At 41.0% G+C, this 19,321-nt stretch overlaps 3 protein-coding genes across 11 annotated transcripts in view; 1 reads left to right on the top strand and 2 right to left on the bottom strand.

Annotated features, from left to right (window-relative positions):
- Gabpa (GA binding protein transcription factor subunit alpha) overlaps positions 1–5,728 on the bottom strand; it is a 30,917-nt gene extending 25,189 nt beyond the window's left edge. For 4 of the 7 annotated variants that reach the window (XM_034514911.2, XM_076943101.1, XM_076943106.1 and 1 more), the window contains exons 1-2: positions 5,102–5,245; positions 1,375–1,477 (exon numbers count right to left, since the gene is read on the bottom strand). In XM_034514911.2, the coding sequence (XP_034370802.1) occupies positions 1,375–1,451 (77 nt within the window). In that variant the 5' untranslated portion in view covers positions 1,452–1,477; positions 5,102–5,245. Of the gene's footprint in view, positions 1–1,374; positions 1,478–4,179; positions 4,862–5,101; positions 5,246–5,591 lie in introns of those variants that run through there. The other 3 variants (XM_034514912.2, XM_076943102.1, XM_076943103.1) reach the window with 2 other exon arrangements.
- Positions 5,632–11,823, top strand: Atp5pf (ATP synthase peripheral stalk subunit F6). Of its 3 annotated transcripts, none has more exons than XM_076943108.1 (5): positions 5,632–5,673; positions 8,741–8,920; positions 9,748–9,816; positions 11,131–11,255; positions 11,693–11,823. In XM_076943108.1, exons 2-5 carry the CDS (start codon positions 8,757–8,759, stop codon positions 11,728–11,730), a joined length of 396 nt encoding a protein of 131 aa, XP_076799223.1. In that variant the 5' UTR covers positions 5,632–5,673; positions 8,741–8,756; the 3' UTR covers positions 11,731–11,823. The 3 variants fall into 3 exon arrangements, with proteins under 3 accessions (XP_076799223.1, XP_076799222.1, XP_034370806.1); XM_076943107.1 differs by having other exon boundaries at positions 5,661–5,806; XM_034514915.2 differs by lacking the exon at positions 9,748–9,816 and having other exon boundaries at positions 5,661–5,806.
- A 1,911-nt stretch (positions 11,824–13,734) lies between these two features.
- Positions 13,735–19,321, bottom strand: part of Jam2 (junctional adhesion molecule 2) — a 52,443-nt gene continuing 46,856 nt past the window's right edge. The window contains exons 9-10 of the mRNA XM_034515195.2: positions 18,376–18,418; positions 13,735–17,017 (exon numbers count right to left, since the gene is read on the bottom strand). Of these exons, the coding sequence (XP_034371086.1) occupies positions 16,985–17,017; positions 18,376–18,418 (76 nt within the window). The 3' untranslated portion in view covers positions 13,735–16,984. The remainder of the gene's footprint in view (positions 17,018–18,375; positions 18,419–19,321) is intronic.

Genomic DNA, 19,321 nt, shown 5'->3' with positions numbered 1-19,321 from the left:
TATTCTAATTATTATAATTTTCTATTATATTGCCTCTTAAAACTTAGAGCTCTTGTAGACTGTTATTTCACAATTCAAATAAGTTTGAAGCCTTGATAAGTAATTGTACATATTTCTCTGTAAATGCTTACAGGAAGGCAAGCAAGAGACTGAAAAAGTAGTATTTAAGGAATAAGTTTCACAGCATATTTACTTTAAATATGACTTAAACCTCTCTAAAGTTATCAAAAATATGTATTAAAAATAAGTGTGATATAGGGACTCAGAAGTTCAGAGCCCTGGGGACAGGAGCTGGTTTCGGGTGGCTCACGTCCACTTGCAGCTCCAGTTCCATGGTGATCTAAAGCTTTTGCCTCTGCTGGCACCTGAACTCACCTGCATAGTCACATCCACACACATAATTAAAATTAAAACTAAAACTAAAATTCAAATAAAACGTCAGTGCATGTCTAGGGAAATGGCTGAGTAGACGAGAGCACTTGCTGTACATGCTGAGGCCCAGAGTTCGGATGCTCAGAACCCAAGGAAAGCCAGGTATGGTAGCACACAGCTCACCAGTGTCCTTCTGTAAGATGGGAGACAAGGCAGGAAAGCCCACAGGCCAGCTGGATGGGCCTAAGCAGCAGCAAACACAAGAGATTCTGTCTAAATAGGATGGATGATGAGGACCAATACCTGAGGCTGACCCCTGACCTCTGCATCCATGTTTTGGCATGCAGATGCATACATTTAACACATACAAACAAGCATATAAATGCAAGAGTGTGCATACATGTAAATGTGTCATTTTATATTTATTTATATTATTTTCCAAGTATAATGATATATTTATGAAATTTAGTGAATATATACATTTTTTTCTTAAATCATTTAAAGTTTATAAAACAAACCCACTAATGATAATACTACTTTAAAATAATAGTATACTTGGTTAATGTAAAAAACAATTTTTTTCGACTAAGTGAGCACTTTTGGCATATTTTTGGCTATAAGCACAACAGCCTATCCTTTTAAGTTATCCTTACAGTTATTCATAAATAAATATTGTTAAGTAAGTTCAAGTTGAATTAAACTGTCTTTGAAATAAAAGTCACCAGCATTTAAATGAGGAAAAAGAGTACCCTTATATGGGGGTGGGTGCAGACTACTGTAGTGATCTGGATCAACTAAGCTTACTGCTGACCTGTTTCAGAAATGCCTTCCTCTCTGAGCTACTAAGTCAGAGGGGGACCACAAAAACCAAACTACAATACATTAATCCTCTAATCCTCTGACCTCTGTGAGGTCAGGTTAAACACAAACACACTGGCCTACTCCTTGACTACAACTTAGTATGGTGGTAATAGTAAAATGGATCAATTCAGAGATATCAACCTTTCTTCTGTGCACTCTGGTTTCTCAGTTCCATCGATCTCAATTTCTATCAGTTCTTCTGCTTCTCTCTTAGTCATGGTTGAAGTATTTCAAAAGTTCAGTCCTGGAAGAATTAAATGTTAAGAGATTTTTTTAAAAACATAATGTATATGAACAAAAATGATATGTAAGAGAGCAAAACTGAATTAAATCAGAGGGGAAAAAGGTATTCTATATATGTAAAAGCTCACAAACAGCATTTATAAGGCAGTTTCTGTTTAAAGTGGCATCTGTTGGCCTGATATGGAGACGTCATTGTATTCTATGTATTGGAACTTGTTGGTGATGCAGGATATTTAACTATAAGGTGAGCCCAAGATTTTGTTATTTACAAGGAGGGGGGTACAGGGGGGCCTGTATCTTCTAATTGTAGTGTGGCTCAGCCCTTAGCTTTAACCTCTTTAGCTGGAATATAGACGTGCCCTTAGTACACAACTTTAATCCCAAACAATGAAGGTAAAAGTTGTTAGTCCATAGAGGGAAGCATCCATGTTTGTAAGTGATGTCTACTAGAGGCAGACAAAGTGATGAATCAAAACGATTTGACAGAAGAGGATATGCCCAACTCTCATGAAAAGAGAGAGGAAAGCAAAGGTACTTAAGAGAGCAGTGCACAGAGTAAAAAGAGAGAGAAAGGAGACAGTTTTACAAAGACAGTTATAATCAGGATGAAGAGATAAGACATAGGTAAAGACAGAACAGACTGGAAAATAAGGAGGAGCCAGAAGATTAGAACACATTACTAGGGTTACTTTGAGGCCAAGTAATGGAATTTAGGAGAGGCTGAGAGAGACACCAGACTGAATCAGTTAGTGTGGAGAGGAGTTTGAGCCAGAACAGCTGAGTGAACCAGCCAGCCAGAGGTCAGAAAGAGTTAGAAAGGATGAGTTTACTCAGCAGTGTAAGTCTCAGAGGCTGAAAATATTCTAGGCCTAGATAAGATTGTATGGATGTTAGAAACTTCCAAGGCTAGGCCTAGGTTAGCAGGCAGAGGCAGTAAGCCTCTGAGACAACAATTACCTCAAGTGAATTACATGTTGGCCTAGTCTAAATCAGTAAGTTAATTCAAGTAATTATAAAAGCAAATGAACGATACATCAACTATATTAAAGCAACTTGGAGTCAAACCTGAAGCTTAACATAGTGATAGATTACAACTGTTTAGATAAAGATCTGATTTGATTACATAAAGATTAAAATTCTTGATAACATACAAGTTACAGAAAAGGTATCTACAGCACCTGAAAGTGACAAGGGACTAATAAGTAGAAAAGATCAAGTTTTCAGCTAACTGATTTAAAAAAAGAAAAAAAAAAAAAAAAAAAAAAAGGTTGAGACAAACTATCAAAGTCGGCAAATCACAGCACAGAAAAAGGAAACTCACACCAAAGTAAATTAATCAGGGCATGAAGAAATGCACAAATGTCAATCATTCCAAAATGAAATTTAAAAGTAACTATCCACATTGTATTGTATTTCCTAAAAATATGGTCAATATGAGGAAAAAGTATAGCATGTACATCTGTGTTTCATTTGTAAAAACAAAAACCAAATCTGATTAAAAGTTAAAAACTGCCCTGAAGCTATTAATAATACTCTGCTATGCTTGCAGATGGGAGCATAGCATAACCGTCTCCTGAGAGGCTTCATCCAGCAGGTGATGGAAACAGATGCAGAGACCCACAGCCAAACAGAGGTCGGAGCTCAGGGACTCTTATGGAAGAGCTGGGGATACGAATGAGGGAGTTGGAGGGGTCAAGGACTCCACTGGAAGACCTCCAGAGTCAACTAACCTGGACCCATGGGGGATGAACCACCAACCAAAGAGCATGCAGGGGCTGGACCTAGGCCACCTACACATTTGTAGCGATGTGGAGCTTGGTCTTCATGTGGGACCTCTAAAAGCTGGAGTGGAGGCTGTCTCTGAGTCAGCTGCCTGACAATGGATCCCCTCCCCTAACTGGACTATCTAGTTGGGCTTCAGTGGGAGAAGATGTCCTAGGGTGGGGTGATACCAAAGGGTTCCCCTTCGAAGGAGTAATGGGGGGTAGGAGAGGACGAATGGGATGTAAAGTGAATGAATTCATTAATTTTTTTAAAATGTTAAAAACTGAGTCAGGAGGCCGTGGTCCACGCCTTTAATCCCAGCACTTGGGAGGCAGCAGCAATTGCATCTGAGTTCAAGGCCAGCCTAGTCTACAGAGTGAGTTCCAGGACAGCCAAACACAGGGAAACCTTGTCTGAAATCCCTCTCACTCCCACAAAAACCTCATTCTGGTGAAGGGCATGAGTTCTCAAAACTACCATTTTTCTTTTTCAGTCCTGTAGGTTTGTTGTACAGTTGCCAGAGACTCGGGTTAATTCAGTACTGGGCCTCCCTAGGCTCCTCAAACTTAACATCTCACCTAGTACTTAATTCACTCTGTCATGACTGTGTATCCCCAAGTTACACCTTCTGTACTTGTAGTAAAGATAAAATGGACTTAAATCCAGTTGGCATCCAGGTATTCATACAAATACAAAAGAAGGGAAAAAAAAGTGCTGACAAGGTGGCCCGTGTCTAGTGGTGTGGAGGACCTAAGGACGTGACAATCAACAGTGTATTTGTGCAAATGTTTTGCTCTTGTCAGCAATTAGACCTATCATTAGCTCAATCTTTCTGTTTTTAAAAATTGAGGAGGGGAGACCGGGAGACGACATCTGAAATGTAAATAAATAACCAATAAAATAAATTACACTTATTTTGCTAGGCCTGGTAGTACATACCTTTAATGCTGTCGCTCAGAAAATAGAGGCAGGTAGACCTCTAAACTCTAGGCCGGTCTAGTCTACATACCAAGTCCAAGGTCAGCCAGGCTAGAAATGTGACACACACACACACACACACACACACACACACACACACACTCTTAAGAGATGTGCTTGCACATTTGTGGAGGTCAGAGGGCAAGTCAGTCCTGTCCTTCCACCTGGATTCCAGGGGCTGAACAGTCAGGCTTGGCAGCAAGTGCCTTTACCTGTCAACCATCTCACTGGCCTACCCAAGGATTCAGTTTCAAATGACTGCTTATCATCTTGAAACAATGCGTTGGCACCATTCTCTACGCTGCTGACCCTAAGGGTGGAATCCCTAAACTTCATCGTTGTGTTCACTGCACTACACCAACGACAAAGGGGGGTGGGGGTTGGAGTTGGCAAGGTTCATTAACTTTCACTGACATCTTCGGGAAAGAAACAGAAAGTCATCTTAGACATTAGAATGATGGCATCGGTGCGGCTCTAAGACAGTTCCAGAAGGGCAACTGGATTTGGAGTGCGGGGATGGCCGAGTCCGGTGACAGACAGGTCTGGCATCTTCCTAAGAGACCCGGGAGCGCCGGGACTATGGGCACGGCCAGCGAGCAGAGCCTGGACCGCGCCTGGCGACGGGCGACTCCGCCGCGTCCCGCAGCGCGGCCCCGGCCGTGCAGCTCCCCGCGCCCCTCCCCTCGGCTCCCCGCACAGCCTCTCCCGCCCCTCCCCACTCGGCTCCCTCAAGTCTCCACGAACGGAAATGGGAGTCACAGCGCCGGGGACCAGCGGAAACAAAACACAGAGGCGGCCGCGGGGGGGCCGCGGCGGGGGAAAGCCCCGGAACCAGGCCGGCCGCGCGGGCCCGCGCTCCCCACCAGCCCGCGGCCGCACTCACCAGCTCCGGAATCTGCCCCGTGGCCCTCGCCCGCGCTCCAGAGCCGGCTGGAAACGGCGGCGGCGCGGGCTCCAGGTATAGCGCCTCTCCGGGTAAGCCGCGCCGCTCCCGCGAGTAGCAGTGTGAGGCCCCGGGGCCCTTCCCGCGGAATCGGCGCTAAGGAACCCCAGCCCCTCTCCCGCCTCCCAGGCACCCCTGGGCCTGGAACTACAACTCCCAGCAGGCTGCGCGACACGAACGCCCGTGACAACGGAGGCTCACGAGGCACAAACGCCTCCAGCCGCTTTGTTTTACGCGCTCATTTCCCCCCCACACTATATCCACCTCCCCAACTCCAAGGATCAGGACGCTGACTCCGAAGGGAGCCTGAACTTGGGAACAGGCCAAAGTACGCATGCGTACAATGCAGTGTTTCCAAGAGGGAAAAGGGGGTAAAGTTAAGTGTAGGAAAGATGGCGGAGTCTTAGCTGAGGGACCCGGAAGCACTTACCCTCCACTTCCTCCTCCTGTTTGGCTTCTGTCTCACCTAGAGGCGTCCGGTCGCAGACTCTCTTCGAGGCGCTTCCTGTCCGGTGAGCGTCGAACGACTGAAGCCGTGGCCCATAGTGCATTGCGATGGCGGGTAGGCGTGTGTAGGCGGAGTCAGGGCCGGAAGTAGAACGGTGGCGGCGGCGGTGACTCTGGCAGCTCGGGACTCAGTGCAAGGTGACTGGGAGGGTAACTAGGCGAGGTTGGCCTCTTGGGATTGCGATTCTGGGTTTGTTCACGAGGAAAGGGCTGCCCATCACCTTCGCCCTAGTAGTAGAGCGCAGCCCTGTGTCCTTGGCACCTTCATGGCCTGGCCTGGGGTCACAGGTGACCTCGGCCCTCCTGGGTATTAAAGTTTGCCTTACACCCAATAACCAAGACCGTTAATACCCTTTTGAGAGCTCAACAGGCCAACAGGAAAGGCAATAAAGGCGGGGTGGCGTGCCTGCAGCCCGCCTGGGGCAACCCAAGGTCACGGCACGCCAGAGAAGCTTGGGAATTATGTAGGAGCGGGTCGTGCCTCCTAAGACAGAAAAGGGCAGTGGTGATATCCTAAAAGTTTATATCCAATCTAGAAACTATACAGCTAAAACAGCTTTGTCGATTGACTTTATGATTAGAGTCACAGGCAGCAAACAGACTAGCCTTTGGCTGGGCTGGTCAGGCAACCACTATAAGTAGGAGAGCCATGTTCCTTCCCAGAGCTAAAACTCTGTGTTTGAACCTTGATTTTTACCCCCATGCTTTCCCCAAGATTTTTCATATCAGACCCCTAAGAAACAGCTAGCTAGCACCAGATATTAATTTGTCACAGATGTTGTTTTACACTTATGATGACATCTGTCTTCTGTATGATAGTGAACAGATCGCATTATTTAATTTGAAAAAGTGAAAGGCAGTAAAGGAGAAACAAGTAGTTTTGGTTAGAGAGTATGTGTTCGTTGTTTGGACGATTGAGTAGGATTTAGGAGACGAATATACATATACATGTATGTTTGGGGTTCAGGAAATACGATAAATTAGAAATTCAAATTTGAAATCATTGTTTTGATCATGAAAAGTGAAAATGTATTTTGCCTGTCTTGTAGAAGAACTGACCGTCTTTTCAGCTAGATTGGGAGCAGGTTGACTGTAGAATGTTAGATAAAAATAACCTTCTTTAGACATACTGTTTTTAATCATCTATAAGGGAGACTGGAAGAACAGCTTTCCCTAACACTTTAGAGAGTATTTCCTAAGTGGGCAATATGAAAGTATTTTGCAGTATTTTTCGGGCTAAAGAAGTATTGCTACCTTACTGATAGGTCTTAAGTGTGTTCCTAGATTTCCAAAATGAGTTAGGTGATGTTTTCTTATTATAAAGTCTTGTTTATTTGCCTGTAGCTCTTTCTCCTGTATAATTCTCTGGTAGATTATGAATGACATACTGATTTCTTCAAATGTTTTGATTTTATCATGATCAGTGAATGAAAACTCACTGCTTATTTGATTTTTTTTCAACAGCACTAAATGTTATTCCAGGTTTGTTGAAGTTGGTACTATTGACACTTCAGATAACTCTTTGGAATGAGAATAGGGAGGATTGCTATTTTTCATGTTGTAGGAAGAATAGCAGTGTACCTGCTCTCTACCCACTATAGGCCACCTTCATTCAACGTATTCAGGACAGCTAAAATTATCTTCAGACAACAAATGTGCCCTTGGAGAGACAATTACACACTCTCTCCCTTCACATATATTTAATAACTGTTATGCCAGTCAGCTTGCTTATACTTAATGATTCTTGAACTATTAGTGGTAAAGGGCCACTCAAACCCCTTTATGCACTTTTGTCGTCCATCTGTCTGTCTGTCTGTCTGTCTGTCTATCTATCTATCTATCTATCTATCTATCTATCTATCTATCTCTGTTTATTTGGGTGTGCATATATATGTGGACACTTCTGCGTGTGTTTCTACAGGAGCCAGGGTCAGCCTCTGCTGTTAATCTTCAGGTACTATACACATTGCCTTTTGAGACAGACTCCGTCAGTATCCAAGATCTTGCCAAAAAGACTAGGTTGCCAAGTGAGCACCAAAGATTTGTCTTTTTCTGCCTCCCCAGTGCTGGCATCACAAGCTTGATGCCAATCCTGGCTTCAAGGGGAACAAATCAAAATGGAACAAAACTCCTAGGTTTTGGGACTCAAACACTACCCCTCTACCACCACTTTTGTAATTGTTGATATTACTAAATTCAAGAAAACTTACTTTGTCAAATTAACGTAAAGGTTTTTAAATTCTTGTCCATACTTTCTCTGTTAATATGAACTAGTAGCAGCATGCTCACTACCTTGGTTCTCTCGCCGTTTAGTAGAAGTAAGGTGTTCTATTTTACTCAGATCTCCACAAGAATTATCCTCCCCTTTAATGTATCTATCAATGTTTTGAGCTAGAAAATGTTTTGTTTTAACTTCAAGGGTCTGAGGGATAGAGAGGCTTTAAGCTCCATGTTTAAACTTTTGACTTAGACCCTCAGTAAACTCTTTCTCTGATGAGCTTGTATCATCGACTCTCTCTGTTACTGCAGGGCTCACTGGGCCTTGTAGCTGTTTTTCTTTGCTGTTTCTTTTGGAAGTTGATTGGCTACAGTGTTAAGTGGCTAGGATCCTGAGTTGTTACCAGGCAAAGCTGTTTTCCTTCCTGTGAGCCTATGAAGTGGAAACTTCAGCCTCTCACTCCTGGCTAAGACAACTGTCTTGACTCTCTTTGTCCCTTTAAGAAGTCATGGAAACTGGCACAGTATATGCAGTTTGTCTTTTCCTGCTGGTGACAAGCTGTGTTCTTAAAGAGCTTCACCTCACTGTTTCCTCAGGTCCGAGATTAAGATCATGGGAGAAAAAGCACTACCCCATATGATGTGTTTTCTCTTTACTTTGAACTCTAGTAGACCTCTCAGCTATTCCTAGGTCCCAGGGCCTCTTGGTAAGAAGGAAAGACCTTGTAATGAAAAGGTTATATGACTGGCCAGATATAATTTGAGTTCTGGTGTAATTCTATGAATTAGGTTCTCAGCACATGATGTATTTAAGGTGTTTTATGAAAAGTACATTAACTTCTGATGCTTCTGTAGTACCAGAGACTCAGCCATGATTCTTCAGAGGATCTTCAGGCTCTCCTCCGTCCTTAGGTCAGCAGTCTCTGTGCATTTGAGGAGAAACATTGGTGTTACAGCTGTGGCCTTTAATAAGGAACTTGATCCTGTACAGAAACTCTTCGTGGACAAGATAAGAGAGTACAAATCAAAGAGACAGTAAGTGGGTAGATGAAGAAGCACATTGTGAATATAAATGTTCAGAACATGTAAATTTCAAGATCAGTCGTAACAGTATCTACTTTATGAAGGCTCCACGAGACAATTCCAGTAAGTCTTGTCATTTGAAGTATAGGCACAATTACTACGTCATTACAGTGAAATAAGTCACAGACGTACGCAGGATCTTGAAATCATTTAGTAGCTATTTAAGAATATTGAGTACCTTAGGCATTGATTAATTTTACATCAGAAAATTAAGAATGATTGGGCAAGGCATACAATCAGGATTTCACCTTGTTTTCAGCTTTTCTGTGATGTGATTTGAAAGATGTGTGTGAACAGCGTTTTTCTATTTAAGACTGTTTTCATGGTGATCTAAAAGACTCAAAAGTGGCATGAAGTAAAACTTGGGAAAACAAGATTGCAAGCTACATATTTGAGATGAATGTCCAATATATCTATCATTTGATTTAACCCCTAAAACTTAGGAAAATAATACACATCAGTTTATAATTCTTTTGTTTTGTCATCTGTCATTACAAAGAACATGATGGTTAACTGATACGGGCCATGTTGTTCTTTTTCAAGATGCAGATTCTTAAATCTGATAGAAGTAGAAAGCTTATAACAGATAAATATGGGTAATTCGTGACATGCAGGGTGAGTGGTTGGGGAAGTTGAATAAACACTCCCAACTGGAGACAGTTTGAAAAACATTTTGGTATAAAGTTCACCACTTTAGAGCTTTGAAAGTAGGGCTTGGCTCGGTCTGCCCTTTTGAGTGTCTCTTGGATAGCCAATGTTTTTTTTTTTTTTTTTTAAAGGAAAGAATTTACTAATGATTTTGCTTATTTTCAATCACCTTTGGAAGACACCCGAGGACTCTATACCAGGTTAAAAATAGTTTGTTTAAGACTGAACAGGTAACTGGGAATGGAAGTGCTGTATCTTTAGGTTAGAAAAACGATCTCAGATGAGGTATAAAAGCTAGAAAGCACGAAATTTGCTTAGAGGATTACACACTTTTGAGCCCAGAGGCATATGATACAGGAGGAATATGCTCAGTTGTAACCATTAACTTTGTAGATGATGATGTCAAGTTACAATGTTATGCTGGTATTATATGTCAGCCTGACACAAGTCAGGTTTGAGTCTCAGAAAGAAAATGTGTCCATAAGCTATGACCGTAAGCAAGCTTGTGGTGCATTTTCTAAGTAGGTATTTTATATGGAAGGCCCAGACTATTGAGGGAATAGCTGAGCCAGCCTTGTGGATAAGACAGTAACAGCACCCTTTCATGTCCTCTTCATCAGCTCCTGTCTTCGGGTTCCTAGCTGACTAGATCCCTATTCTTACTTTCTCTGATGATGAACAGTATATGGAAGCTTAAAGCAAAACCAAACCTTTGCTCCCCTTGCTGCTGTGCTCGTGGAGTTTCATCATAACAGTAGTAACCCTAAGTGAGACAAATGCCAAAGGTTGAACCCACCTTGATTGAAATGTTAATACCAGATAATTTTTTTGGAACTCTTTAAAGGTAGCTAACCAGGCAATCATTTAAAGTCTTGAGGACCTGGAAGATGGTTCAGTTGGTAAAGTGCTTGCTGCATAATAAAGAGGCCAGAGTTAGGATCCCCAGTACCAATGTAAAAAACTGGATGCAGTAGCCACAGCAGCATTTGCCCAATCTGATGAGTATCATGAGGTCTTTCTGGCCAGCCAGTTTAGCCAGTTCATGGGCCCAAGCTTAATAGGAAACAATGTCTCTGAAAGTGAGGTGGGGAGATAAAGAGATAAAGTCACTAGATACCTGCATTGACCACTCATGTTCACACATGTATATCATACTTCAGAAACCGTACGTTTGTAATGACTTACTGGTTTAGGATTTTTCTTTTCTTTTCTAATCTGAACTGCATCATTTTCCATATACTGAAACTCAGATCCTGAGAACTGATTATTGTCTTTGATGCTAACAAACCTTGAGGATTAGAGATTTGTTTGAAGTTACCTCATCTCTGAAACCTTGTTCTAAAATAATTTGAATTGAGATGCAAATAGAACAGTCATTTTTCTAACCGTTTGTTTTCCCCCACATGTGCACCTTATTAAGACCTGATGATAAAGAGTAGTTTTAGGTTTTTTGGTTGGTTGGTTTCATTTTTAACTAGTGCATAATTAGTTTTCCTTGTTTCATTGTATACTAGGGCATCTGCAGGACCTGTTGATGCTGGCCCAGAGTATCAGCAAGACCTGGACAGAGAGTTGTATAAGCTCAGACAAATGTTTGGAAAAGGAGAGATGGACAAGTTCCCTACCTTCCACTTTGAAGGTAAGTCTGCCTTGTCACAGACAAAATGTGGGGGTTAGTGTAGGTGGAAAGTTTGTCTGCTTTCCTCTAGAGCTAGGACCTTGCTCCTGTTAATGAACATGCCCTGTCACTCATCCTTAAGAGGTTTTTGTGGTATTTGGAAGTTAGATGACAGTTACATGTGTAGTTCCTACAAGCATGGGAAGCACTCAGATCAAGGTTCATGAATTATGAGACCTTTCTCATTTGATTGGTCTCGTTATGCAGCACATGTATGTAACATAGATTAATAAAGACCTCAATCACAGAAGGTATTTAAAGTTTATCAACTGTTGTTTTTCTCTGCACATGTTTAAAACAGATTTTTTTTTTTTAAATCTTAAAACTGGCAATTTCAACATGGTACCTAATCTTGTTATTGCAGTATGACTAAGCCTGAAATATTTCCCTCTTTTTAGATCCCAAATTTGAAGTCATCGACAAACCCCAGTCCTGAGGAACATAAAAAATCCTTGTGGTAATTTGTCATGATTCAGTTGTACAACTAATCTAAAAAATTCAAATAAACATTCATTTCACAGTTATCAAATATCCTTTAAATTCTTTGGTGATAGGTAGTGTGTGCATAGCAGTGCTTTGTCTCTGTTGTTTCTGAATCCTTTCATCCTGGTAGAATGAGCCAGCTGGAGATGTTGGGTTAAATTGGATAAGGTTGTCTTCTCCCTAACTAGACTATTCCCAGTGTGCAGTGCTGTCCTCTTTAACAGTGGAGATCATCTCCTAAGAGTGTGCTGGGAAGGAAGGATATTATCTTTATCTAATTTTTTTTTTTATTTTTATTCATTTATGTTTACAGCAGTCTGCAGAGGGTACCATATCTCATTAAAGACAGTTATAAGCCACTTAGGAAATCTGTAACTTAATATGTACAGGAATGTCTGTTGTGTTTTAACCACTGTCAGCTCAAACTGATACTCCTCATTTTTGCCTGTGGGATATATATATAGATGTATGAATTCAGAAGAGATGGCGGCATGGAACCAAAGGCCCTGAAAGATGTACTAGATAAAACGATCTTTTTGCCCAGCTGTAAAGAGCCAACGGTTATTTTCTGGGGATGTGGTAAATTAGGAGCTTTTACATCAAGGTTCAGCAACTGTAGGTGGCACTCAAGGAAGTTAGACTTCTAAATGGAAAGTGTCCATGTTTGTTAAACGTTTAGCTGCCTTGGGGGCACATTTGAGAATAAGAATCCTCATATGTGAGGTCTCTAACTGAGTTATTCTCAGTCTGTTTTTATGTCTCTCATTTCTTCTCATCACTAGGACAGCTTAAGCTTTTATGGACTGCTGGAGGGAGACTAGAAATGTCAAGGTAACACTGTCTTGAAGTAACAAAGGGATATTCATACCCAGTTCAGTCATCTTTTGTAGAAGATGCAGCACTTCAGTTACTGAGCAGCAGCGCAGTCCTGTTAGCACACTGTTACGGAAGCCAGTCTTCATGAACACAACTTATGTCTTTGCCATGTATTATCCTGAAATCTAGAAACATACATTTTGGAACTTCACTTACTTCAGGTGATTCAATGGTTTGACTTCAATTCAATGAATGCTTTTTGGAAGGGAAAGTCAGGTTAAAAATGAATAAAATGAGATAGTATCATGAAATGAATAAAATGAGATAGTATCCTGTTCCTGTAATCAAAGCAATTGGGACTTGAATACAGGAGGATTGGGAGTTCGAGTCCAGCCTGGATTACATATTGAGACCCTGTTTCAGAACAACAGAAATTGAGTAGTAGTAGTTAAATATGGGAACATGTTCAATTTTGGTGTATCTTTAAGAACACTTATAGGTACTACATTAAAAGTAGAAAATGGATCATTAAAAAGATACTAAAAAGTACCTTTAATCTTCAGTGGGGCCTCCAACACCCTGCTCATTATTTTGAGGGCAGTTTTTTTAGAAAGTAAAAAGGCATAGTATGGTTTTTTTTTTCTTGAAATTTTAAGATTTTACTTAAAATATTTAAATATTTTATTTATTTAAAATATTATTTATTTATTTATTTAAATATTTTAATAACCAACCAATGATAGTTCACCTTAAATTTCTTTACCAGTTAGTTATTGCAGCTAAAACGTTAACAAATCTTACTGAACAAGAAACAAGAGATGAAAAAGACTTAGGAATTGTGTGGATAAGGCCAGAGAGATGCCTCCATGGTTAGGAGTCTGTGTTCTTCCAGAGGACTTGTGTTTGATTCCCAGCACTTACATGGCAGCTTACAACCATCTGGAACTCCACTTCCAGGGGGTCTAATTTCCTCTCCTGATGTCTAGGGGCACCCAGCACCTATGTGGTGCAGACACATGTAGGCAAGCCACCCATACATGAAAAAGAGTTGTACGGAAATGGACAACTAATTGCTAAAAGGGAAAATTATTTTTGTCCATCCTTAGTTCATGGGGTAATAATTCATAGACCATAAACTGTGTTGTATCAGAATACAATGTTTTATTAATATTCTAAGTTGATGCTTACATTTAATCATTCTTTGTGCTTCACGGATATTCAGCATTTTTAGAAACTTTTCATGTCAGATACTATTAAATACCTTAGGGTTTATGAAGATCTGTACAACATTGGTCTTTTCTCAGGTTTTCAGGCTGGTAAAGATGTCATATACATACCTACCTGTACTATAACACAGAAATCAATAAATACCACAGAAGAATCAAATGCCACTGAAATTCAGAGACAAAACGTACAGCTGGAAAATGGGAGAAGGCTGTCCCACAGAGAGTTGAATTTGACTTGTCCGTCAGGAGTAAATAGGATTTCCATAACTTGTGATGAGGACTAATGGTCCAGGGGAAGTATTACAAATGTATCCAAAAAGGCAGAGTAAATTGTAAAGACAAACAGTTCAGTCTGCTGAATAATAAGGCAACAAAAAAAGTGGGTTGTGGGTTGGTTGTGTATAAGATTCTCTTGTATCTTTTTGTTTTTAAATGCTGAAGTTTGATAAAGATAGGTTTGGGAACCAGGGGGGTGGAGTGGGTGACCCAGAAGTTACTGAGGATGAAGAGAAGGTGTGACAACTGGAGAATTTAAAATGAAGGAAAAGTAGACCCCAGCTCCTCCAGTAACAGCACTGCAAAGCCGAGCAGTCGTTGACTGCAAACAACAGGCTCCTCTTCATAACGTCTTGGAAGAGAAGTGAGATTTTGCACTCCCTTACCCTCAGCCTCTGACATCACAAAACATCCAATAAGTAATTGACCCTTTTATTCTCTGACGTTAGAGGTTGGCAGGTGTCCAAGCTGAGAGACAAGTGAGACTTTGATTGTAGACTGCTAGAGCAGCCTCACAGCTGCAGGTGTAAGGGAGGGAGGAGTTTCCTGGGTTTTACTGAACAATAGGTGAGTGACTTCCCCCCCTCTGTTGAATGGGACTAAAAAGTTGAGCTGTGCATAGCTATTTTTGTAGTGTGAACTTTAATCAAACAAAGTGAGTTGTAGAATGAAGGAAGTTCTTTGTAAAGTTGTATTAAAAAAATAAACATCCAGGCTTAGCTAAGTTAACCCCTATCCGGACTAAAAATAAGATGAATCTAGTTACAACAGTGGCAATACTAAAACAAAACTTTCTCTCATAGTTTCTAGACCCTTATTAGACTTTGACTGTGGAAAAATAAAATCAACATGTTCTAGAAACTATAATTAGATTTTGACACAATGTTAGATTTCAAGTCTCAGAAAACAGTAGACAAGTCTTCATGGCAGTGACTCCCAGATAGACTTAATAACTAGAAGATTAGTGTGCAGTTAGGTCCTTTGTGTAGAAGAAAGCATTCTTTATACAATGATTTCTGCGTAGCTGTATACAGTAGTTAAGGATATATAGTAGGTGTTTGGCACAGATTTTATTAGATGTTTACACTGCACAAAATGAACCTTCAGTCTTCAGTGTCTTAAAAAGAAGCTTTTCATCTACTAGTGAAGGTAAGGCACTACGTAATTGTCATCTCACGATGTGATTTGTGTCATATAAGTTGATGCAGTTGGTCTTGTGATACTATGTGGGCCTAAAGAGATGTCCTTGAGAGTTGTATGTCTACTGCAACTGCACTGCAGAAGGATAGCATTCCTCCTGCCAGAGCAAATCTCATAGTCATGGCATAGGCAACATTTATCCTGATTTCTTGTACACCATAGGTGTTTCTTTGTCGAAAGGAGCAAGGAGCTTGGATCTGTGGGCAACCCATCTGCATCACTGACACACTTGTACTCTACACTGTGTGACAGAGTTGAGTGGTTATAACAAGAACCATGTGGGTTGAATTATTACTGTCTTGTTCTGTATAGCTTGCTGGCTCGATTAAGTATGAGTCTGACCTTGAGGGCTGAGGCATTTTACAGAAGTCAGCCCTTTGGGAAGGTGGCTACTGATTAGGAAGGGTTCAAGGCCACAAAGTTAAAGGGAGCAGTATGGCAGTGGGCATCACCCCAGTGACCAGATCACTAGCAGGTACTCACTGACCACTTAGCTAGTTTGCTTATCACGAGAATCCTGAGAATCTGCTTTGCCTTTTGGGTAGAAAGCCAGCTTGACCATGTTCAAAGCTGATAAAGGGAGCAAGGGACCTTTCGTGCTTTTTTACCCAGAACTAGACATCCCCAGTTACATTTAATATATATATATATATATATATATATATATATATATATATATATATATATATATATATATATGTAAGCCAGTCCCCAGCAGGACTGGTTTTCCTGTTGAGCCCTGGGAATTTCATATTCTGACACTAGCTGGTTGGTGGCCTTTGTGGATAACCAGTTCAGAAGACATTAGATCCCTGTCTCATTTCACCCATAGTTTCTCCTGTGCCTTTGCTGGGTCACAGTCAAAATGAGCTTGTTCATCTACCTTTTACTTTTGGGGCAAATGCTTCTCTCCCTATGCCCCTGTTCCATCATAAATAAATTGAGACCCCTTTATCTTCATCAGGGAGGAACTAGCCCAGTTCAGAATTGCCTTTAGAGACAGATAAAAGGTTACCACTCAAGCACAGAAAGGTGTCTGTGGAGTTGTGTAGGTTCGAGTAGTGCACTCTGATGTCCAGGTCACTGAGCCTCTCCAAAAGCCTCTGAAGAAATGGCAGTAGCAGCTCCCTTCAAGTTGCTTTTGGTTCTGAGAAGTGAAAGAAAATATAAAGTGCAAACCCTTAGACGTGAGACTCAGCCCTGGGATTCCCTTACAGAGATACAGAGACACAGGACAATGGAACCCAGATTATTTAGAGGTAAGTAGAGGATTCTGGTAGGAATTTTTTGAACAGTTTCCATTCGTTAGAGTATTTCCTGAACACATAAGCCATTCTTGCAGGGAGAGAGCACATACAGTGTATTCTTGCCTCTTGGATTATTAGCTTTACAGTCAGTATGGTATAGTCAACTCCAAAAATGACATTCATTTGCATTTCAAAAAGTCAGAATATTACCAGACATTTCACTTTAGGTCAGACACAAGATGTCAGATTGTATTTTAGTGATGGCAAGAACATTTTGCTTAAAATACTTCTTGTGAGTTAGAGGTCATAACAATTATGATGAATTCCCACTTTCATTTCTTCGTCCACCTCTTTGCAAATGTAAGACAAAGCAGAGTTTTACAATATTTTAATAACGTGCGTGACAACTGTGGTTTTGGTGCATCTCAAAAGTAGAATTCTTTTAAATTATAAAGGATTTTGTGTGCTTGAAATCCTAGAAAAAAAAGAAAAAAAGAAGTTTGAAGATAACATGCTATTTGATGTTTAAATTCATTCATATAAATCTGATGAACATCAAACTGAGATTCTTCAAGTTCCAGTCAGTAGATATCTAACTAAATCTAATTTTATGGACAGTTGAGTAAATGCTAGAAGCCAAGAAATATGAACTTTGCTGAGGTTAAAGAACTTGGGTTGAAGTTAGAGCCAGGAGAATTTGGCTTGCTCCGAGCTAGTGCACTACTGCTGCCCACTGATAATATGTGCTCAGGGTAACAGCAGTGTGGCCCAACACTGAACTGGGAACCCAACCGCAAAAGAAAGCTGAACTAGAGACGTGTATGCAGCTGATGAGTGCTACTGAGAGGAAAAAAGAAACATTTATTTTCCTTTTAATTCAGGGACAAGATCTCTTTTATTGTTTGATAGAATTATTTTTATTCCAGTCTTTAAGGCTTTGTCTGTAAATTGTAGAAGATGTGGTATTTGTCCCCTAATTAAAGAGCATGCTCAGTGTAGTCAACTACAAAATGCGGTAACTTTAGTCAGAGATCCTAAAGTAGGTAGGTAATCTTTAAAATAACTGAGGGGGCAGGAGTTAAAGAGCAGTAAGCCGGTGTGGAATACTGGTGTCTGAAAGAATCATTTAAGTGTTTAAAGTACTGACACCTGAGGTCTGCTCTAAGACGTCCGAGAACCCCTTGCTTAAAGAACTAAGGAGTTCTAGGAGTTCTCCTTCCTCAGGAAAAGGTTTAAGCCTATGAGAATGTTGGATGCCCCACCTCTATTAAATTACCAAAAAGTAGCCCAGCTGGCCCAAATGATGTTTCCCCAGCGCTCTTAACTGGATGATAATTTCCTTTTAAGGGTTTGAAATGCTCTTTTTCAACAGTAACAGATGATATTTTATATCCCTAACATTTGCAAGTGCTTGGATAACCAAAGGCAAATTCTATAACCAGAGCATGCTGGGAGCCATCTACTGGGCGAGGCTGGTCCCCACCTTTGACGGTGTTAGCCTGTGAGAACATGTCCCTCAGTTATCTCAGCTAGCAAGAATGGCTGAGAATGCCAGACTCTGTCATATTAGGGAGGTAGGTTTAGAGCCTAACACCCTCAAACAGGATACGATAAAAAGAACGTCTAGTAATTGCTCTGTAAATGTCACATATCCTCATTGTGTCAACCCAGATGGAAAGGAGGCTAGCATTTACCTAGATCTTTTGATGTACCAGTAACAGACACCAGTCTAAAGTACATTAAAAATGAGGTCACAATAGCACATCTTTGCCTCACTTCCCTGCCAGGGTCCCTAAGTGCCCTGTTTAGTAAACATGCTTCAGTAGCACTCACATTTTCGCTCGTTGTCGTGGCTTTAGATGCAGGACTCCCCTTCCTGTTTGTAGAACACAAAGACAGCATTTACTACATTATCCCTTCCAATCCTGGTACCCATCCTCATTCAGCATGACTGTCTTAGCCAGGCCGGAAGAAAAACCAGCAGCCCAAAGTGGATTCCTGACACTAACAGACAGTATCCAGGGGAGCCATGCGACAAAGTACAGGTTTGTGTCAAACCCTGAGCAACAAGATGTCGTCTAAGGCTAACAGGTTAAGTCAATTTTCTCTTTTTTTCTTTTTTTCTTTTTTCTTTTTTTTTTTGGGGGGGGGGGGCGGGAAATACACCCACAAGACACTTATTTTCAACCTAATATATTAACATTAAATATTTTAAAAGTTTGATCATCATCTGAAGTTTCATTTGTCCATGGAAAGTTTTGTGTGAACAGGTTTCTTTTAGGAGCTTAGTGCATTTGAAAACTATAGGTATTGCGAATGGACATCAGGTGTAAGACAATCAATTGCTCCTTCCTGGATTATAAAGATTCCTGCCTAATTTGACAGAGGCTCAAATTAAGAGAGTACGAATCTCCCTCACTGTTTATATAAAGAGCATATGTCACTCTGCTCAAAACCCTCAGTCACTTCACATCTTAATAAAAAAATTGAAGTGCTCACATTTGCCTGGGGCTGGGGTTGGATTGGGTAGTGGCTACATGTCCAGGCTGCTCAGGTTCTAAATGGCCTTGCCTCTTGGCTAATCCTGATATCTTAGATTTTATCCTGTACTTGCACTAGGATATCATGAGATCCAAACACTAAGGTTGGGCCAGGCATCTGAAAGTAGGAAGTCAGTGACAGCGTGAGTCTTCAAAGGGCATAAGGGAAGCCATGGCATCTGGGAAGAAGGAGGCATGTGGAAAGCGGACCTGACATGCCCATGTGAAAGGGAGCTCAG

This window comes from Arvicanthis niloticus, chromosome 12 (assembly GCF_011762505.2).
Source record: "Arvicanthis niloticus isolate mArvNil1 chromosome 12, mArvNil1.pat.X, whole genome shotgun sequence".
Classification (NCBI taxonomy): Eukaryota; Metazoa; Chordata; class Mammalia; order Rodentia; family Muridae; genus Arvicanthis; species Arvicanthis niloticus.
This window is presented reverse-complemented; position numbering and strand designations above follow the sequence as displayed.